The 21,075-nt window shown below is 30.9% G+C and overlaps 2 protein-coding genes and 1 non-coding gene across 3 annotated transcripts in view; 2 read left to right on the top strand and 1 right to left on the bottom strand.

Annotated features, from left to right (window-relative positions):
* pros (homeobox protein prospero) overlaps positions 1-21,075 on the bottom strand; it is a 158,485-nt gene that overhangs the window by 83,466 nt on the left and 53,944 nt on the right. Inside the window, exon 2 of the mRNA XM_070642053.1 lies at positions 18,685-18,741. The gene's annotated coding sequence lies outside the window, so the exon portion shown is untranslated. The remainder of the gene's footprint in view (positions 1-18,684; positions 18,742-21,075) is intronic.
* Positions 8,447-8,520, top strand: TRNAN-GUU (transfer RNA asparagine (anticodon GUU)). The gene has a single exon. It is a non-coding gene; the product is annotated as a tRNA-Asn (tRNA).
* Positions 16,457-17,273, top strand: LOC139091918 (uncharacterized). The gene is made up of 2 exons (XM_070642167.1): positions 16,457-16,732; positions 16,792-17,273. Exons 1-2 carry the CDS (start codon positions 16,505-16,507, stop codon positions 17,008-17,010), a joined length of 447 nt encoding a protein of 148 aa, XP_070498268.1. The 5' UTR covers positions 16,457-16,504; the 3' UTR covers positions 17,011-17,273.

Here is a 21,075-nt window from a genome sequence, read left to right as displayed (position 1 = left end):
GTATAGATTCTCATGTTCGATTGTCGCACGTAGAAAATGAAAAGAAGAAAAGTTTTTTATTTTATTTATTTTTGTTTCGTTGAGCTTTTTTGAAACTTCTTTTCTTCTTTTTGCCATATTTTATCGAGCTTGGGGATCTTAATCGATTGTTTCCGTTGAAGTTTAAAATTTTTTTGAACTTTAAGTTTTAATTTTACTTCATTTTTATTAATTTAAAGACTAGTGTATTGAATTCTTGAATTGAATTTTTGATGGGATTTCAATATTATCGATGATAATTCTTGAATATCACTTATCACTTAATCAATCAAAAATTCGGCTCTACGCCGGTATGACTTGACTTTGAATCCAGAAACAATTCGCCTTGGTTCCCGGAATTATGGATCGATTAACCGACCAGTGCTATTCAGGCTTTATTCATTTTATTCTAGTAATTTCTACTCGTCTTTTGACGAATTCTAAATGCAGCAATGGGCTCCTGTGCACCTTCGCCAAGGAAGTAAAGAAGTAAATAAGTAATTACTACTTGTAGCTTTCATTATAAGCTATTAGATTTAATGGCTTTGTGGAATTAGTTCTCAAACTCCAAGTACGAAGAGTTTAGCAACATTAGGAGCTTTGTTTCTCAAACATTTTTGGTTTATAGTTCAGGGATAGACTCCTTATGAGGTCCTTTTGGTTAAAAATCTTGGTACAGATTTGTGATTGATTTCATAAAAATTTAAAGAATTTTAGAGAATTTTTAGAAAATTGGTAACTAATTTTAGCAGAAATTTAGTAGTGACATATTTAACAGACGTAATTAGGTGCATTAGAGCAATCCTAATGCTACTTGACTCTAATTTGGTGTGCCAATTGGAAGGTCTTTGGTTCAAATCCTACCATTTCTAATTCTTCAACTCATTTTGATAATACTTCAACTCATTGGATTATATATGTACAATTCATATAGTTCATATGTATTTCAATGGCATCCCTTATTCCTTATACATTGTATATTCAAAAAATCACGTGGCAGCAGAAAATCTAGTCATAAACAAGCAAAAGTCTGGCATGAGGCTGATTTTCGTCAAATTTAACCCAAAGCTATAATGATGCTGTTCTGCAGCTGGATTTCTTCTAATTTCTAAGTCGTGCGCGTTTATAGTTAGGAGCCAGTTAGAAAATGAAATATCAATGAAATTAGAGCAAAATCTCGATGGACGAGCTTCTCTATATATATCTATGAATCTACAAATACAATATGCCCTCAATATTCTTTAACAAAAGACAAGTTATTCAAGTATTGAAGCTGCCTTCTATGAACAATCATAACATCATGACATCAGCGCTATTAATAAATGAAGACAGTGTATCCATTAAAAACTCGCTGTTTGTCAATAAAAAAATCGACCATATTTTTGGAAAGTACCAAAAAAGTAGTAAAACAAGAAAGCAATTGCTGATGATTTTGCGATGATGCTACAATTTATCATTATATCTTTTTTGTCTATACATCATTCAATTATTTAAAGTCAGTCTGCTTGTAATATCCAGTTTTTTATTTATATCTCTTTGTATTCACTGTTATGTATCTTTTTGACATCCTCTCAATAATACCATAATGAATTCATTCAGATTTTTTCAACTTTCATTCCTTCCTTTCCCTCATCCTACCCAATTCATCTCATTTTTTAAAGTATTATTGCTGTCGCGCGCGCGAGAGATGAAACGAAAAAAAAATAGGGGACAATGGCTAGAATGATGAAAAAAAAAAAAGAATCGTTGCATCTGCAGCTGTGTTTTGTGGCAGCAGTAGCAAGTTGTCTTGAAAAACGAGAAAGTGAAAACTGTGGGGAGGAAGCGAGTGAACAAGCGAGTCGTGGATGAAAAAAAGTTTCACAATTTATCGATTTTTTAGTTTTTTTTTTTTCAACATACAGGAATGGAAATTCATGGAACATAAAAAGTATGTAAGGAATCAATTAAGCGATTTCGTGGTTGTGATTTAAATTTTAATTAACGGTCAATCGATCATGGGACATTGACATGGAAAATTGAAATGCTGAACAATGCAAAATAATTTTTTTTTATTATTTGTTCTGTGTACCTTTTTTCCCTCTGCTTACAATGTGCTGGACGTGTTCATGCCTACGAAAAGGGAGAACTACTGTGAATAAAAAAAAATTATTGGATATAATTCAATTTCATCTGATTTGAGTTAATCAGTTTTTAATTATTAAATGAAACTGTTTGATAATTAATTTTTCATATGTTGCTGATGGAGTTTAATAAGTCAAAGCTGATCTGATTATGTAAATGAGTGCTTAGTGACGTTGTGAGATTTTTTTTGCTGTGATGTGTGGGAAATTTTGGGAAATTTTGATAAAGTTTTTGGGTGTTTTAGTTTAAGAATTTTGGTTAATTATGGAGGTTACTTCGTGATTTGAAGAATATTGGAAGTTACTAATCAGTAGAGCTCAAAGTCGATTAGGATATTGTATATAAAATTTAATTGAACTGTAGAATCTACTTCCAGTTTTGCTAATCAGCATTAGTCTAAATTTTAATTCAAAATACTCGAAAAATTTACAATTTTCAATTTTAAATCAGCAAAATTAAGAAAAATTTTATTAAAATCTTAATGAAATCAGTATTCATCTTAATGAATTCATGAAATCATGTATCCAGAAGACTCAATTTCGACGAATTTTTATGACCAAAACCTAGAACGTGACTTAGACTGGGACTGAGACCAAGAATTGGATCCAGATCGATACCTACACCTAGAACGAGGCCGAAATTGAGACCCACACTACGAAATGGACAGAGAACGGAACCGAGATTGAGATCGAAACCAACACCAAGAACGGAAACAAAATCAAGAACGGAAAAAGAACCAAAATTTAAGAACGGGATTGAGACCGAGACCGAGATCCAAAACCAAGAACGGGACTGAAATCAAAAACGGGACTGAAACCAATAATGAGATCGAGACCGAAAATGGAACCGAAATCAAGAATAAGATCGAGACGAAGAATGGATCTGAGACCATTACCAAGAACGGGATCAAAAACCCAAACCTTTGCCAAGAATGCGATCGATACCGGTACCAAGACCAAAATTAAAAGGTAATTCTTCGTCTGGGATCGAGACCAATAAGCCTCAATCTCGGTGTCGACAACTATTAATCATCATCGACTCAATAATTGTCTTTATAAGTTTCAACAATGAGGTCAACTTCGATTAGCATTTCTACAACATTTGCTTCTAAAATCCCATATCCATATTCCCATATCGACCCAAATTATCCACAAAAATCCTCCCTTATTAACATTCCAATTCCTTCCCCAACTCCATACTTTACTTCAAATTGAAACCGAAACTTCCCAACCTAAATAAAGCTATCCCGTGACAGAAAATATAAAGTCCTTTACACAGCAAACCCGCCCCGGAAAGCACAGACACAGTCATAATACTAAAATCGAATCGATCAATCGTTCCATCAAATTAATTATTTTGATGACTACGAAATCAACAAGTGGCGATTAATTATGATTTTTTTTTTATGGTGGCCGAATGTTATGTGCTGTGATGGTCATCTTCCTCACTCGTTTTTTTTTTTCACCCACTGTTCCCATTTTTTTTTTTTTATTATTCATTATTGCTCATGAAATGACTTTCAACTCAGATTAATTGCGGCTCGACGCTGTTTAATTATCGATTAAGAAAATAAAAATACAATTGCATTATTGAATTTGTGTATAAATTGAGGCCTGATAAGATGGATAAGTGATGATTAAATTAATTTGTTGTTGTGGATGTAAATGGATTTTTATTTTTTTTTTGTTGTAGTGGGGAAAGTGATTAAAATATTGTTGAATATGTGCAGGTTTATGATTGAATCAGAGTTGACATGTAGAGGTGTCAACTCTGCAGTCCGGACTCGATTGCACCGGATTTCATATTAGAGGAAACTTTTAGTACTTTTGGAGTCCGGACTCCCAAAATCATGCCAACTCTCAATAAAACTTTGCATAAAAATTCAATTTTTTTTTTCTTAAAATTTGAAAATAAATTGTCGTTAAAATTTGTATTTTATCAGAGCTCGGCCACGAACAGTAGGCTTGTATTCTTGTAAGGTTCCTCCAGTTCCTGCAGTTTTGGACAAACTCTACATTTTAATATATCAAAATGTGTATAGATTCAGAGCTGCGCAAGGGCGATTTACGACTAAAAGTTGTTTACCGAATGAGAGATAGTGCTCAGTAGATCTACAGTTTGAAGTGGATTATGAGCCATTCTTTGATAACGTTTTTGCTTGAGCCTACAAGGCAGACTGCGTATCGAGTTCCCAACAAATATGGTTCAAAAAAAGACAAGTGACAAATTTCTCCTGCTGAGTCTCGAACCCTAAGATCTCATGGTCGATATTGTACATGATTAGGTACCGCAGCACGTAACCATTTTGCCACCGAACAACTTTGACAACTTTTATCAATTTGACTCACAACTAAATAGTTTAAATGTGTGGTAATTCATCAAATCTAGTCAATATTCTATTTTCTTCAATAATTACTCTAATGAACAACTGCTTCATAATTTTAAGCATTTTTTTAGTAGGTCAAAATTAAAAATTCCACGAATTCGAAATAATTTGTAAAAAAATATTCAAAACTCACCCAAAAATCCAAATATTCTCTTCAACTTTAATTATCTTCAAATCTTCTTATAATTCACAAAAAATATCCACAAAATTGTATCAAATTGTTTGTAAATAATCCAAAAAATTCACACAATACTTTCACTATATCAACTCCACAAAATCCCAAAATCAATAAAATAGTAAATTTTTACAATCCACTGACTTGTTCTTCCTCACTTAATTATTTCCTTAAAGTCGATCCTTTCATCAATAAATAATTCACAATAATCCACCGTTTATCCACTCAATCTAGCTTCAATTGAATTATTCCTAAATAGTTTTTTTTGTAAATTGCTGCCAGAAATTTTCTTCGTTATATTCAGTTCCTTATTTACCCTTCAACACACTTGTGTAGTAAAAAAATCGACCTAACGCTTTGAAATTCAAATAGAAAATGTGTTGCGATAATTTTCTCCAGCAATGTGTGGCGTGTTGCCTTTAAAAAAAGCTTTTTTTTTATTTTTTTTGCTGGTGAAATACGAAAAGGCGAAGATTGAGAAATGAGCATAGGAAAATGAAGGGGCGAGCGAAAGTGAAAAGAGAAAAAAAAAGAATGACAAAAAAATATTGGATAGGATGGGAAAAGTGGTGAGAGAAAATGTGTATGTGGAACGTATGAATTATAAAGAAGAAATTGAAGTAAGCGATGAAGGAAAAGTTGTTTTTTTGGTGGGTTTTGAATTTTAATTTAAAGAAACGATGACGATCAATTTATTGAACCTTAAATTATTGAAAAGGGATGCAAACTTATTTCAAGATTTAAAAGCTCGATGGAGCTTTAAAAACTGAAATAATGCCATTTAAATTTAAATTGAACGTTGAAATAATACAAAAGAGAGAGGAAATAGATGCAAAAGAGACGCAGATACAAAAAAGACGCAAAGGAGATATTAAAGAGACGTTATAAAAATGCAAAATAGACACAAAAGAGACGCAAAAGAAATTTGAAAGATACGCAAAAGAGATCCAAAAGACGCAAAAAAGATCCAAGAGACGCAAAAGAGATCCAAAGTGATGCAAAAGAGATCCAAAAGACGCAAAAAAGATCCAAGAGACGCAAAAGAGATCCAAGAGAAATGTGGAAGAGACCAAAAAAAAATGCAGAAAAGACGCAAAAGAAATACAAAGAAGAGATGCAAAAGAGACACAAAAGAGATGCGAAAGAGACACAAAAGAGATGCAAATGAGACACAAAAAAAGCAAAAGAGACACAAAAGAGATGCGAAAGAGACACAAAAGAGATGCAAAAGACAGAAGCTATTCAGAAAATGATGCAAAAAGATGCAAAATTATTTAATATATTTTTCCGTTACAAAAAATTCAAAAGTATTAGTTTAAAATGTTAAATATTAAGAATAATAAGTGAATTATTAAAATCCAGAAGTGACTGCTTCTTACACTAAATACTCTTATAAACTGATATTTATCCCTCTAACCCTAACCCACCCCACCATTAAACCCAAATAATTCCAATAAAAGACAATAAATTCAGAAATTTTCCTTTTAATTTTAATTAAAGTATTTGAATCTTCTTCCAACAAACAGCCATGAATAGAACAGAAATGATAGGATAAAAGACATGGTCAGAGCAGATATTTATCTATTTATCAACTGAGAGATTTTATTGCGGTCTTAGAGTCATCTGGTTCCCATCTCCAATCTCAAAGTATAGATGTGCGGTTGATATGAAGGACATTTTCTAGGAAATAAAATTAAATAAAGATAAATAATGCAATGAGGCAAGGAGAAAGAATGACAATAAAATTTTCTCGTAGATATTGAACATTTCTTCATCTCCAAGCATAGTCATTGCATCTTCCATATGGTATTTTTTTTGTCCATACCAGATAAACATTTAAACACTTGTGTTCTGCACTTCATTGTACGTATATAAATGTCGACAAGATTCTGTGCAGATATTTTATTTTCTTGACCATTTTTCTTGGTATTAATTAAAGTGGTAGATTTATTGGAACTGCTTTTTATGGTTTAATTAAAGACTTAAAGTTAAAAATATTGAAATTTAGCTAAAAATTGACGAAAATGTTTGAAAAAATTAATCATAATAGATTGACAAAAATTTAACTGAAATTTAAGATTCAAAAATGGCGGATGGAAAATTTCCTCACTTCGAAAAGGTTTTCTTAAATATTTCCAGATTTAGACAATTGCAGCCTCTACAAATAAGATTTTATGGTTAAAAAAGATGGCAAGCTTAGTCCAAATCAAATTTTCTTGCCTAAAAAGTCGAAATACTTCAAATATCCACATTTCTCAATCTTAAATCCTCTTATAACCCAATTTTCAAATTCAAGCGTCTCTAAAGTATATAACTAAATAATTTCGTCAAGCAATAAAGTCACTATGACATCAATTAATTGAAAATGACAAGAAAATAGTCTGAAATGACTATAAAAAAATATTGAAGCTCATAAAACTTTTTTTTTGTTTCTTCTTCTTTTAATTAATTTCCTTTTCGGTCATGTTAACAGAACACAAAATTATAGATGGAACCTCTTAATGTATGTTCAATCCACTTGAATAATGTGGAAAAAGTGAGATAGTGAAATAATGTATGAATCGATCATGAAAAGCAATAATCATCGAAAGTGAAGGCAACAAGAAATCGATATGAGATATATATATGTTTTCAGAAATATATCTCAAGAGTCACACACGATATGAGCCTTTCGTACATAACATGCAATAACCAACATCGAGGAGAAAGAGCAAAAAGCATTAATGAAATGAATGTTGAATGAACATAAAATCGAATAAATTAACACCTGTTGCCACATTTATGTATAACTTTTTTTTATATATATATACAATCTACAGTGTGAATGCCAAAAATACAACAACAATAATCACAATGTACATTAAATTGTATACATGCGGGAGGAGAACGACAGAAAATGTGGAATAAAAAAAAATGCTCGAGAACTATGTGAATGTGAATAAAAGTTATGTGGATAAGGCAAATATGATGAAATTTGTTGTTTCCTTGTGTCACTGAGTTAAAGGAGATTTTCAAGGAGAATCATTGAGATTAGACTGGGGAAGAAGAGCCAATGTCACTTAGAATTGCAGATTGATTAGGAATTTTTGAGACTTAATTTAACAGGAAAGCACCTTGCGTAGAAATGGCCAAAAATCCGGCCTCAGATTGACTTGACTAAGGCCTGAGACCGGGTTTCATTGAATCTGGTCTGGGGTTAGAGTCACATTGGCTTTGGACCAGATTTTCAGCCATTTCTATCCCATGTGCTTTCCGGGTTAGGAATAATCATGAATTATGAATGACATTCATGCCTGATGTTCCATACTTTATGTCCGAAAGATGTCACTTCCTCAAATATATGCAGATATTACAGTTATTAAGAAATCATCACACAACGCCCCTTCCAATATATACTCTAATTCAGTTGGACTTCTCTTTATTTTTCGCGAAACACCTTGGTTGGTTATCTTCAACCAAAACCGCACACGGCATACGGTTCACAGCATCTCCTAGAATTTTTGGCAGCACACAAGTTGCTCACCAATACTGTAATATGAACAACACAATAATACTTTATTACAATCTACAATGTACTAATTACTCAGTCTACAACAAAAAAAGTAACATTTTGGACACTAAAACAATGTAGCTTATCAAATTGTAAGTTGCGAACTTAATTGTAGTAATCAATTTTGATAAGCTTATCAGCTGTAAGAGCTTGAAGTATGAATAATGCTAATAAAACTTCCAACAAGTCAACAGCTTCTGTGGCGCAATTGGTTAGCGCGTTCGGCTGTTAACCGAAAGGTTGGTGGTTCGATCCCACCCAGGAGCGTGTTCGCTTTAAGGATTTATCTTCATTTTTTGATTTTTTTACAAGCTTTTTTTATTTTTTTGGACATTTTTCTTACTTAAACTCAAATCACCAAAGAGTTTCATTTTCAAATCAATTTTAAAATGTATGTAAAATCAGTTCTGTAATTGACGTCACTAGTATGTCATCACTGAGTCTATTTTGATTATCCTTATATTGCTCAACAAACAAAAGGAGAAATTTAATGACATTAAGATGATGTGAAAGGCAGATGAGATGTTATTATAAGAGTATGAGAATATATGAAGTGATGAGGGATCAAATTAAGTGAAAAGAAAAATTTCTTTGAGTTGAATTTTGGAGATTGTGAGTGATTTGTGAGTTGATTTGTCTGTCTTTGAAGGGAAATTTGAGTTAAGGATGCAAAATTTGGGGTAGAGATGCAAAATTTTAAATATTGATGCAAATTTTGATTCAAAATTACAGACTTTAATTCAAAAAATTGACAATCTTTGCTTCTTAGATGCGAATCTTTGCTTCTTAGAAGCGAATCTTTGCTTCTTAGATGCGAATCTTTTCTTCTTAGATGCGAATCTTTGCTTCTTAGAAGCGAATCTTTGCTTCTTAGATGCGAATCTTTTCTTCTTAGAAGCGAATCTTTGCTTCTTAGATGCGAATCTTTGCTTCTTAAACGCGAATCTTTGCTTCGTATACGCGAATCTTGACGCAAAGAGACGCAATAAAATTCACATGCGTTACAACATCAATCAAACCAAATAACCTTCCAAACTCAAAATTCATTCTGTTAATTTGTTGAATCCCAAATAAAATCTAAACAAAAGGAACCAACTTAAGGGATATCTTAATAAAGAAAATTAAGAAAATAAAAAAAAAAGTTTATTTTGTGTTCAATCGACCGGACCCTCTTTATAAATACTCTTTCTTATTGTTTCAAGTCTTACACTCTGTGAATGTATATAGCCATAATGTTCTATATTTATGTGTAGATGATAGGAAACCCTTCATCAAAAACATTTTTATTGTCATTATTGTTGTTGTTCTACTTTTACAGGCAATGACTTCTTAATGAAGTAATTAAGGATATAACAAAGAAGGGACATGGATTTTTTTTGAGACTATAATGTTTATTTAACAGATGACTTATGGTTCTTCTAGTCGTTGCTTTAAAGTAAATAATTCAGAAAAAAATCAATTAAGAAATTCAATTTCTTGACCTTTTTTTAACGCTTCATGCCTCAATATCAAATTTCTATTCAAACATTTAAAGCCAACTTCAGCTCAAAAATCCCTAATTTCGTACGGTCAAATGATTTTAATTGATCCAACTCCGTACACATCCACAGCATCACGCAATAATTCCCATTCCAAAAATAAAAAGGAAAGAAAAGATTTTATGGAAGATGAGGACACATACAGGGACGAAAAAAAAAAAAAGTCATTAAAAAGAGCATGAAGAGGAACAACATCTATTGATGCGAAATGATAATGATCTAATTACCTTCTCTAACACCCCCTTTCATTCAATATCCTTCACATGTGAGCGTAAAAAGCTAGAAATAGTTTTTTAATTCATTTTCTTTTCTACAATATATACAGCTACAGCTTAGAGGAATAATTTTTAAGTATCATCGTATAATATAGGAGAGTATTATGGTAAGGAAATGTGGGTTAAGGTGTTTTAGAAGCATTAAAGTTCAAAATACGTAAGTAGAGTTCAAAGTACATAAGGAGAGTTCAAAATTTGAACAAAGAGTTCAAAATACGCAATTAGAGTTCAAAATACGTAAGTAGAGTTCAAAATACGTAAGTAGAGTTCAAAATAAGTAAGTAGAGTTCATAATACGTAAATTGAAGCTCAAAATATGAAATAGAGTTGAAAATACATCAGTAGAGTCCAAAATATGCAAGAAGAGTTCAAAATACGTAAGTAGAGTTCAAAATACGTACTTAGAGTTCAAAATAAATTCAAATTCTTCACATACGTTGAAAAACACATGCTTAAAATTCAAAATAAGTTCCCTTAAGTCAAACCAACCCTCAAAAACTGAGAATATTCACAAATTTCCTGCTAAGATTCTCTAAAAAACTTACTTAATATAAAAACGTATGCTTAGTAGAAAAAGATATTTTTCTAGTTTTTATGTGAGCCCATAAGCAAACAAACAAAGCAATAAAAAGGATTGACAATTAAAAAGGATAAACATAAAAATAACATTTTTTCTGAAAAAGTCTCCTTTTTATACTTTTAACTATCATCCTACGTGTAATACGATTTTCTAAGGACTGAATGACTTTCTATATGAAAACGATATAAAAATTTATATTGAAGTATCTTGTTTGCTTGTGATTGAGTTGAGAAGTTTTCTTTATATGTGCTAAAATTTTATTTATCGAACAAATTTTCTTCTCTTATTGATACTTGAACTTTCTGAATAGACAGTCATAAAAGATAAGATAATGAGATTTTAGTTTGAGGGCAATTGAGCTTGATTTGGATTGAATTTGAAGAAGTAGTTTGAGATATTTTTAAGGATTTGATGTTGAAAAGAAATATGTGAGGTTATGATTTTTTTGCTGAATGCACTTGAGATGCAGAAATTTTTGCGTCAGTTGATGCAAAATGATTCAAATTGCTGCAAAATATTCAAAAATTGACAAAATTTCTCTTTTATTTTTCGCATCTTTTTTTACTGAACGCACTTTTGATGCAAAAAATTCACATCTTTAGCTTAAAAGTTGTATTTTTAATGCAAAATGTTTCAACTTACTGCAAATTATTCAAAAATTGACAAAATTTCTCGATTTTTTTTCCGCATCTTTTTTTTTACTGAACGCACTTTAGATGCGAAATTTTTGCATCTCAAACTTAAAATCTGCTACATTTTTAATTATTTTTTAGGAACTAACTCACCCCTCCAAAATATCCTCAATTCCCATCCTAAAAATCCTCAACAACCAGCCTAATCCATAAATTTCCATCTAATGATCCATTCATTCAGTTAAAAAACAGCAAAGACATCACGAGAATGGTCAGTCGTCTCAAATTATAATTAGACACACTTCAAATTTTATCTCCCATTAAATATAATTTTTTTTTTCCTTTGGTCATTCTTCCAAGCCATTAAAGTTTTGGTTTGCGATAAATTTTAAAATTTTTTAAGCATTTTTACAAAACTGACCTTCGTCTAATTTTACATAAATCTGCACGGGTGCTGTAGAAATTTTTCTTATAGAATTTTTTCACACGTGTCGATAATTCCGTTTTTTGAAATAATAATAATCGTAATGGATTTTAGTCAGAACAATAGGAGATTGGCATCTGGAGACTAAGGAGGTAAATTAGAAAAATTTCTAAAAGACCGCAATAAAGATAAGACTATTTTTAATATTTTGGACTCAAAACTCATATGTAGAAGGGTTGAGGACAATTTCCATTACTACATAAGTGCATGTCATTTACTAAAGACATCTAAATTAGGGTTGAATCCTTAAAGTTTTAACTGAGGACATTAGAAACTATCCAAAAGGCAAATGGCAATCAGAAAGATTTCGTCTTACTTCCGTCATAGCCTTCAGCTTGAGTTTTGATTGCAAAATAAGAAACAATTTTTTTTAATTATCGTATGACAGAAATTCCTTCCTTATCACATATGGAAATGAAGAAAGAAGTCAGAAGGGAAAAAATTTTCAATGCTTGTACGAAAAAAAGGGTTACATATCCGGTCAGTTTAATGTCTTTGCATAATGTGTAGCAATTAGAATCGGATTTGTTTATAGTAAACAACAAGCATGCTCTTCGATGTATTTTTGCTTTCCTTTTTCACGCCTGCTGACTATTTAATTAAATTTTCTTACTTTTTATTGACATGTTTTGGATTGTGAGGATGGTGATGGATTGGATTTATTTTTTCTGCTTGGAACTTTTTTTTAGATTAAATTTCGATTTTTTGGTCACTTTTGAAGAGTTTATTGACTTGATTATGTTTTTTGCCAACTTTTTTGACATTTTAGAATCAATAATTAGTTCATTAAGTCGATTATCGTTGAAAAATCATCAAAAAACTTTTTGAAGTGAGAGAAAATTATATCCCTTTGGTAATAATTTCCTAGGTGACCAAATTTTATCCCAGATGACAAAATATCATCTTAGATGACCAAATTTCATCTTAAATTCATTAAATTTAGTTTAATAGACGACCAAATTTTCATCAATTCTTTCATCTAAATTGATTAATTCGATTATCAAAAAAATCATCAAAATCTTTTCGAGGTGAGAGAAAATTACATCCTCTTGAAAAATTTCCTAGATGACCAATTTTCATCTCAAATGACAACATTTCATATCCGAGAGTGTAAATTCAATCCATAAGCTGCAACTCTGCGCTTTATTCCCAAATTTTCCAAACTTTACAACACATTTTCAATAAAGAAAACGAAAAAACAAACTTTACTGAGAAATGTATAAACAAAAAAAAGTAGAAAATTTAATTAGCAGCAAATAATGGTGTTGCTTGTTTGCGACTAAAAAGGCAATTTACCGGCCAATATTAATTTACTGAATGATATGATCCTTTCGACAAACAAATTAATTTTACTTTAATTAGATTAAAATCATCGCATGATTGTATCCATCCAACTTCGTCGTAGCTGTTTACATATTTTTATTTGCTTCTTATTGTAAATGCCAATATAACGTATACGAAAAAAAAAACACCAGCAACACGACGTATGGGACTACCTGAGTGAATTGAATAAAAATCCACATACATCGCAGCAATTAATTTGCATAAAAAGAAATATAAACATTATCAAACTTTTATCATCTTTTACTGGTGTCTGACCATATAGTTTGTACACCCTTTTTCTTTCCATTCACTCCCATACTGACTATTTATTTCCACCAAGTATATGTCCATATATAAATTTAACTAATAAACTCACTAAATATAAAAGCAATGGATATGTCGACGAAAAATTATAAAGAATTAAAATTAAGGTAGAATGAGGATGAGTTAGACATAGAGAGAAAACCATCTGTGCCACTCCTTTTGCGGTACCGAGTAGTAAGGCCTTCCTTTTTCACATTATATTCCTTTATATCCGTATAGATATATATATATTCATATATTACACACATTCTTATTCAAAATGATCAGCATAAAATTTACGTTTAATTTTATTAGGCACAATTGAATTAGGATGGCATGAAATGAGTTATGGAAGGAGCAATAAGGTATTTTGAGTTTAAATTGATTTTTTAAGGATTTGAGATGTTTTTAAGCTTTGAATAATGCTGTTTTGACTTAATAATGCTCTAATATCTTTGAAATAATCAATTTAAAGTTCTAATAATTAAATTATTGCACTTTTTAATAATTTAATAGCTTAAATCACAAATTTTCACTAGAAAATAATGTAAACAATCAATATGAAGGGCCTGAAACTATGCAAACTTAATTAGTAAAATTCAAAATATTTTTGACCGTTAAACTTCAAAACTGCTTCTCAGTTTCACAAACTTCATACTTGCTTTCTACATCCAATAAAACTATGAATCAACAGTTTTATTCCACAACTAAGAATTCAACCAGCAAAATAAAAATTCCAAGCCTCTTTATTTAACCAGCAATAAAGCTTAATCATCACATTTTTACGGTACAATTAACAGTTATTAAAAGTGACCAACATGATGCGAGTGTCAGTCGTCTTAAACCCCAAAAGGTGAACATCATCAGCCATAACTGTTATTAATCCTAATTTTATATCTAATGAGTAACTTTTAAGTCCACCGAAAAAAATTTTTGTTTTTCGTAAGGTGTGTTGGTCTTTAAGGGAATATTCATCAAGTTGTGCTTATCAAACGTATGTCATGGACTCATGTGACCTGAGAAATTTTTGTATAACTAAGAAGCATACAACTGCAAAGCCAAAATTAAAGACTCCCCAAGGAAGTGTCATGAAACACACCTAAATGAAGAAAAAAGAAAATCGCCTTACCCTGTCCCCCTCTCATCCGAAAATAAAAAAATTCATTTCCATGTCTTTTTCACTCTTTTTTTTTTTTAAAATTTACGATTGCAAAGAAAATTTCCATATAAACAGCTGTAGAGCAATAAATTTTCATCAAAAAAACACAATACGTTGAGACACACCTCACGAGCACCCGCTTACGAAAAAAAGTTCAATCTGGATTAATTAAGAAATTGTCCTTACTAATGAAGGCGACATGAATGGAAGGAATATGTAATAAAAACTGTTGAGAAGAGTCTATTGTGTGATGTTTGAAGCGCAGTTGTTGGATTTGTATTAGGTTTTAGTTTTAAAAAAAACACGTGGTTTTTGTTTTTGATTAGAAAATTGCTTTTAAGTCACTTTAATCAAGAATAAACGTTACTATTGATCTCTTGCCATGTTTTTAAACCAATCTATTTTGTTTATTTGAAGATTTATGGTCGAATTTGAGAGATAATAGCAAAAATCTTTTCGAAGTGAGAGAATTTTTTTCTTTTTTGGAAATTGTGGACTCAAAACAAATTCTCAACAGAATAGATGAAAATGTGCCATCTAAACAGCCATAATGCCATAAAAGCTTCATAAATTCCAGCTCAAACAGAAAAAAAAAATTCTTAAAGCATAAAACGAAAAATTTCATTGACCTTAATGATTCATTAAGCTCACATGGAATCATTCAACTCATGTCAAGTATAAATTTATTCACCCAGAGACTTTCATTTCGTCAAGATTAAGTAATTAGTTTCTATGTAAATTGTATGTCTGTCACTAGGAAATGGAAAAGAAAGAAATTAATGACATTTTGCCTTTTTACTTTATATCTTATGGAAGTTCATTACATATACACGGAAAAAATTGTAGAAAAATGTAGTCATTGGTTGAATTATTAAAAAGCAATAAGTTCTATACAAGCCTTTCTTGATAATTTTCTAGGCATTATAGGTAGCAACACAACATTTTCTTTATTGCCATTTGTCACATGATTGCCTTTACTTTTTACCTTATAACTTTCATGTATGACGACAAAAGGAAAGAGAATATGACGATGAGTAATTTATGAATATAAAAAATTATCACGGAAATATTAGTTTGGATGGTTGGACATTGGCGCAGTTTTGTGGGCTGATGAATTAATGAAAAACAAAAATTCAAAAAAATCAAATAAATTTTAACGGTTTTCTGAGATTTGAATTTTAACGGTTACTTAAAATTCAAATTTTTGAACTTTTAAAGGTCAATTTTTGAACTTCGATTCAAATATCATGGGATTATTTTTAAAATTCAAATTTTTGAACTTTTAAAGGTCAATTTTTGAACTTTGCAATTTCAAATTTTCTATAACGGATTTTCATTTTCATTCACAATTTCCAATCAGTCAAAGTGAATGCCTCAATCCCCATAAAATATCGTCAATAAAAAATTATTACTGATAAACATCAGAAGCCGCGCACATGTCAATTATGATGGACGTCCATGTCTTATGATAAAAAGCTGAGTATACATATGAGACATGCATTTATGGACATTATTTTTATTCTCCTTTTTCTATCAACTTTACATTCCTAAATTATACAGTTGAGAAATCAATAGTCAGACATTAAAGATCGGAGATGAATGATAGCCCCCAACAAATGTGAAATGACATGATATTATTCATTTTTTTTTTATACTTTACGACATTTTATAATTAGATGTTTGTAGGATACTATTAGAGGCTATCAATATGACTTATGTATGCTATTTGCACTAGTCATTCAACCTACTTGTCAGTTTTGTAATTGTTGATATGAATTTAATATTAACGGTTTTATAAATTTTAAATGATGAAGACCGTTTTATTGACTTTTGTATGGTTTTTAATGATATGAATGACTGTTGTGAGGTTTCAAAGAATATAATTTTAAGGTTTTAAGTTCGTGGAAAACGTAAAATATCGTTTTTATTTAATATTTAATTAAACTAACAAGCAACAATGGGAAATTGTTTATCTGGACTTGCGTTTAAGCCAGAAGAAGTGGAAGAAGAACCAAGATATAAAGTAACCATGCCAAAATTTAGAAAAATTGATCAGGACAACATCCAGGATTTTACTTTTGACGGTATTGAGCATAATAAGAAGTCATCCGAAACACAAACTCCTGACGAATTTAATACACCATTTGAAGAGGCAGTAACAGTATGTGCTAATGCTTTTGAACCTGTAAGACTTAATAAATATTATTAAAAACATCCAGTAATGAAATAATTTTTCTATTAAAGATATTAACACGTGCAGAAATCAGAGATACAGCTATAGAAGCTATTTTGAATGCAAGTAATGAAATGGACGATGAAATTACAAAGTGCAAAAATGTTGGTGCCAAAGATGAAAATATTCATCCGCATAAGAATCAAGTAACTGGAAGAATTAAGAATCAGCATAAAGCTGAGGAGAGTATCTTCAGCTCTAAGAATTCGTTAGAAATAAGCGATTATTAGAGAAAAGCTCGTCAGAATCATCGATTTAGATTGACCAAGAACCAGAAGGCAGATTAAGCAGAAATTAAAGAAATTTTAATTGAGAATCCAGAACAATATTCCATAAATAATTTACTTACTATTATTTCTAAAGCATAAAATAATCAATAGCACAGAACAAAAAAAAAATTTATGTCAGTCAAGCCGAGATAAAAATTTGAGCAGGCAAATATTTCTTTCAATCTACAATAATAACGAATAAAAAAGCATACACGAATGCTTATACACAGAACATGATAATAAATAATGTAATGTTTATTCATATTAAGCTTCAATTTTGCACGCAACATCGCGCCCGTTTTCTTTTACTTTTTCTCTGCTGCACATATTTGTTTAATACACATAAAGATCCATAAAAAGTGATCGGGATTGAAATGTGGAGTTGGGACATGAAGGATTAAAGCGACTAAATTTGCTGTTTTGTAAAATTTAGATTCTCGACGATTTTGAAGGATTTAATAATTTTAACGGTTTTATAGAATTCAAATTTTCTAACGGTTTTGTAAAACTCAAATTTTATAACGGTTTTGAAGAATCCAATTTTTTATCGGTTTTGTAAATTTTAAAACTTTTAACGGTTTTTGACCATTCAAATTGTTCAACGGTTTTGTAAAATCCAATTTTTCAAGGTTATTGTAGAATTCAAAATTTTGAACGGTTTTGTAGAGTTTAAATTTTTAACGGTTTTGTAAAATTTCATAGGTTTTTAACAATTTTGTAGATTTCAAATTTTCAACGGTTTTGTGTAATTCCAAATTTTTAACGGTTTTGTAAAATTCAAAATTTTTAAGAATGAAGTTAGCTTCATTTTTTGAAAATTCAACGATTTTTTAAATATCGTCAAATACAATTCTCTTGAGCTGGATTCCAGCCATTCAATGTGATCAATTCAAAAATGACATAACCTCAAAAAACCTGCAACATTAAAATAAGTCCACACGCTATAAAATGATTTCTGTTGCTTGTTACATTATCTTTTTTTCATCATTAATATGTAGATTTTTTAATGTACAGCCTTATAGAATATTCATTAACATTCAAGAAAAAATTATTATGGAATGGAATGTGTGGCGCATTTTCTACGGAAATACTTAATTTTTTTTTTATATTCATTTAACATTAAACATCATGCAAAAGACAGTCGACACATGTGAGCAATTACATGTGAGACAATATTAAGGGATAATTAAGGTAGAATAGAACTGACATTTTTACCCATAATTCACATAGCCTTTTGTACTAGTAATAATAATAGGAACATGAACTAAAATTTCTTATCACACGACATGACAATCTAAGATAGATTTAATAGAAAAAGACATGGGGTTGAAAAATGGCTTGTTTGTTGACTTCGGCATATAATGTTTGTCGTAAGTCCACTCATTAACGTTCGTATATCACCCACTCACTTAGACGACACAAAAAAAAAGTATAAAAAGATGTCCAACAGTTGATAAGAAAAATTTCTTTCTATTCAACTCGCGGTCGCAGTTTATTTAATTAAGAAAATGGAAATGCCAACAGTGAGGGTTGGTAATTAAGCTAAGTAAAGATAATTAAAAACCCCTTTTTTGTCGTCGTTGCTCTATTCCTTACGGATTTAACAAAAAAACATTATGAGTTCTGTGAACTTACCTTGAGAATTTTACGTTTGATTTATGGATTATTTTGATGTTAAACAGCACGAACTACCTGTAAAGACAAAGAAATTATGGAAATTGTTAGTTAGGGAATCTTTACCGGATGTGATTTTTGAGTAATTAGTCAAAAAGGAATATTGCTCAATAAGAATCAGAAAGTACCAAACTGTGTCCACCTGGAAGTCACTTGGGAGCTGCTTGGCTACATTCTAATGTGTATCGAGCTAGTTTGTTGCTTAAGCATTGACAAGTTACTCAAAATTCTAATTTTAATGCAAATCACAGCACTAATTTCGCAGTTACCTTGCCAATATTCTTCTAAAAGACCTGTTGACCTCATGGAAGGAAGCTCAATAATTGACAAGCTGTAGCCAGCGATAGAACTTGTTTTAGGTAACATCTATGCAAGGCCATGGATTGCAATTGATATGTATCGTCCAGCGAAGTATGTTGAGTAACATAACCTCAAAGTTGCCCACTTAACCTCAATTTCATCCCAAAACTCCAACTTCAAATAAATTAACTAAAAAAAAAATTCTCCAAAGCCTACTAAAAAAATTCTCCCAAATCAACATTCATCAACGTCAAATAAATTTTTATTATTTTTATGGATTACCAGCATTAAAGAGGTGAGTTCCAATAAAAAAAAATTTCAGACAAAAGAGAAATAATCTTATCACTTAACAATAAAATACAATTTCCACACTTCTATCGGTTGAATAAAAAAAATATAAATTTTCTTTTTCATTTCATTTGCATATTCCGAAAAACAGGTGAAAGAATCCACATAGATTCATTCGTTCAGGAAGGAATTAGGTAAATAAAAAAAAGACATAATAACAAGCACATGAGTGTGAAGTGAGAAAGAAGAATGAATACGTTTCAATCGATTTTCGAAATGCGCGTCACTTTATTTCCATGTTGAATGTGAAAAGCGAGAAAAATCAACAGAAAGGGAGAAAGACGAATAAAAGAAGGTGAGTTGGAATGCATTTTGAGAGGTAAGTGAAGCATTTTTAAATAGTTTGTAAGGGTGATACTCACCACTATACTACCAAGGATTTATTTTGTTATGATTTGAATTACGAGGAATCGAATCAGAAGGTTAGTTCTGTTTTTACGTTTGAGAGCATATCTTAGATCTGGAGACATAGCAAGGTGCTTCCTAATTTAAGATTTTGCATCTCTTGGTCTGTAAATTCTAGGATTCGGTCAAGAACTGTAGATCTGCATTTTAATTGTGCAGGTTTGCATTTTTTGGCTGTAATTTATGCATAGTTCGTCTAAGGAAGAAGGTTTGCAATTTTGGACGAACGCTACTATTATACTAAGGATTTCTAGGTCTGTTTGCTTTAACCTAGATCTTTTAAACCAGTTTGAAAGGTATAACATGCAAGTAGCAAGGCTAGGACAGCACAGTTCGTTAGGGCAATGCTAAGTCGCCGTATTATTGGCAAGACGCTAAGTTACCCTGACGACACAGTGACGACTGATCAAGTCGCAGTATTGTACTGCTTGTGTCACTGTGCTTTCTTAATAAGACGCGTCACTATATATTCTTGAAAGCATGGAATTCAGGTGATTGGGACTCAATCTATCCATATGGCAGCCAAGTCAAAGCCACCCAATTTTCCAGTAGATTCGTTATGTCTCCTTTATTATCTAAGAATCCATTGCAAAACTTAAAACAGACAAAATGTCCACAATTCCTCCCTTTCCTTAATATTCCAATCCCAATAATGCTTATAACTTCGACATTCGATTATCATCGTCACATGCAAGAGTAAACACAAGTTTTTCTATCGTAATTAAGCAAATTTAAACACACATTTTTATTTTTTTTTATCTTATCGTTCCTCATATGGCAGTAAATTGCTTAATTTCTATTGCTGACTTCTTTTATTGTGCATTTTAATTCCTTTATTTGACTTTATTCATTGACAAAAAGCTACAAAAAAAAAAAAAAATGAAATTTATTGATTTGACTATCGCCAAAAAAAGTTTGAATGCACAGCAACAGCAAAAAATTGCATCGCAATAAAAGAAATAAAAATTTATTTTCCACTCTTTTTTTTTTATTTCCATCAACTTATCTTATCAGAAAGTTTCAGCACTAAGTGCTCCCCTCATACATTTTTCGACATGAGAACAAACAAGGCTGGCTCTAAGCTGACACAAGCCACTTATGCCTTATTTGTCGTGACTGATATCTTTGCGCATTTTATATTTATTGTACACCAATGTCTCATCATCGATTTTAGTATCGCCATATGTTAATTAGACGCTGACGCACGCGGGGGAAAACAACAACAACAACAAAAAGTGCAAAGAGTGTCAAATGATAAGAAAATTTTGATAAGAATTTGATATTTCTACACCTGCTGAG

The sequence above is a fragment of the Chironomus tepperi genome, unplaced genomic scaffold (genome assembly GCF_022539635.2).
Source record: "Chironomus tepperi strain 1889 unplaced genomic scaffold, CSIRO-AGI_Ctep_v1 contig_262, whole genome shotgun sequence".
Lineage (NCBI taxonomy): Eukaryota > Metazoa > Arthropoda > Insecta > Diptera > Chironomidae > Chironomus > Chironomus tepperi.
Note: the sequence above shows the minus strand (reverse complement) of the source record. Positions and strands in the feature narration are given on the sequence as shown.

What these genes read in the sequence shown, in the direction of transcription:
- LOC139091918 (XM_070642167.1), top strand. Translation starts at nt 16,505, where the DNA reads ATGGGAAATTGTTTATCTGGACTTGCGTTTAAGCCAGAAGAAGTGGAA. An exon ending in GTGCTAATGCTTTTGAACCT is followed by an intron (nt 16,733 to 16,791) that starts GTAAGACTTAAT and finishes TTTCTATTAAAG; the next exon opens with ATATTAACACGTGCAGAAAT.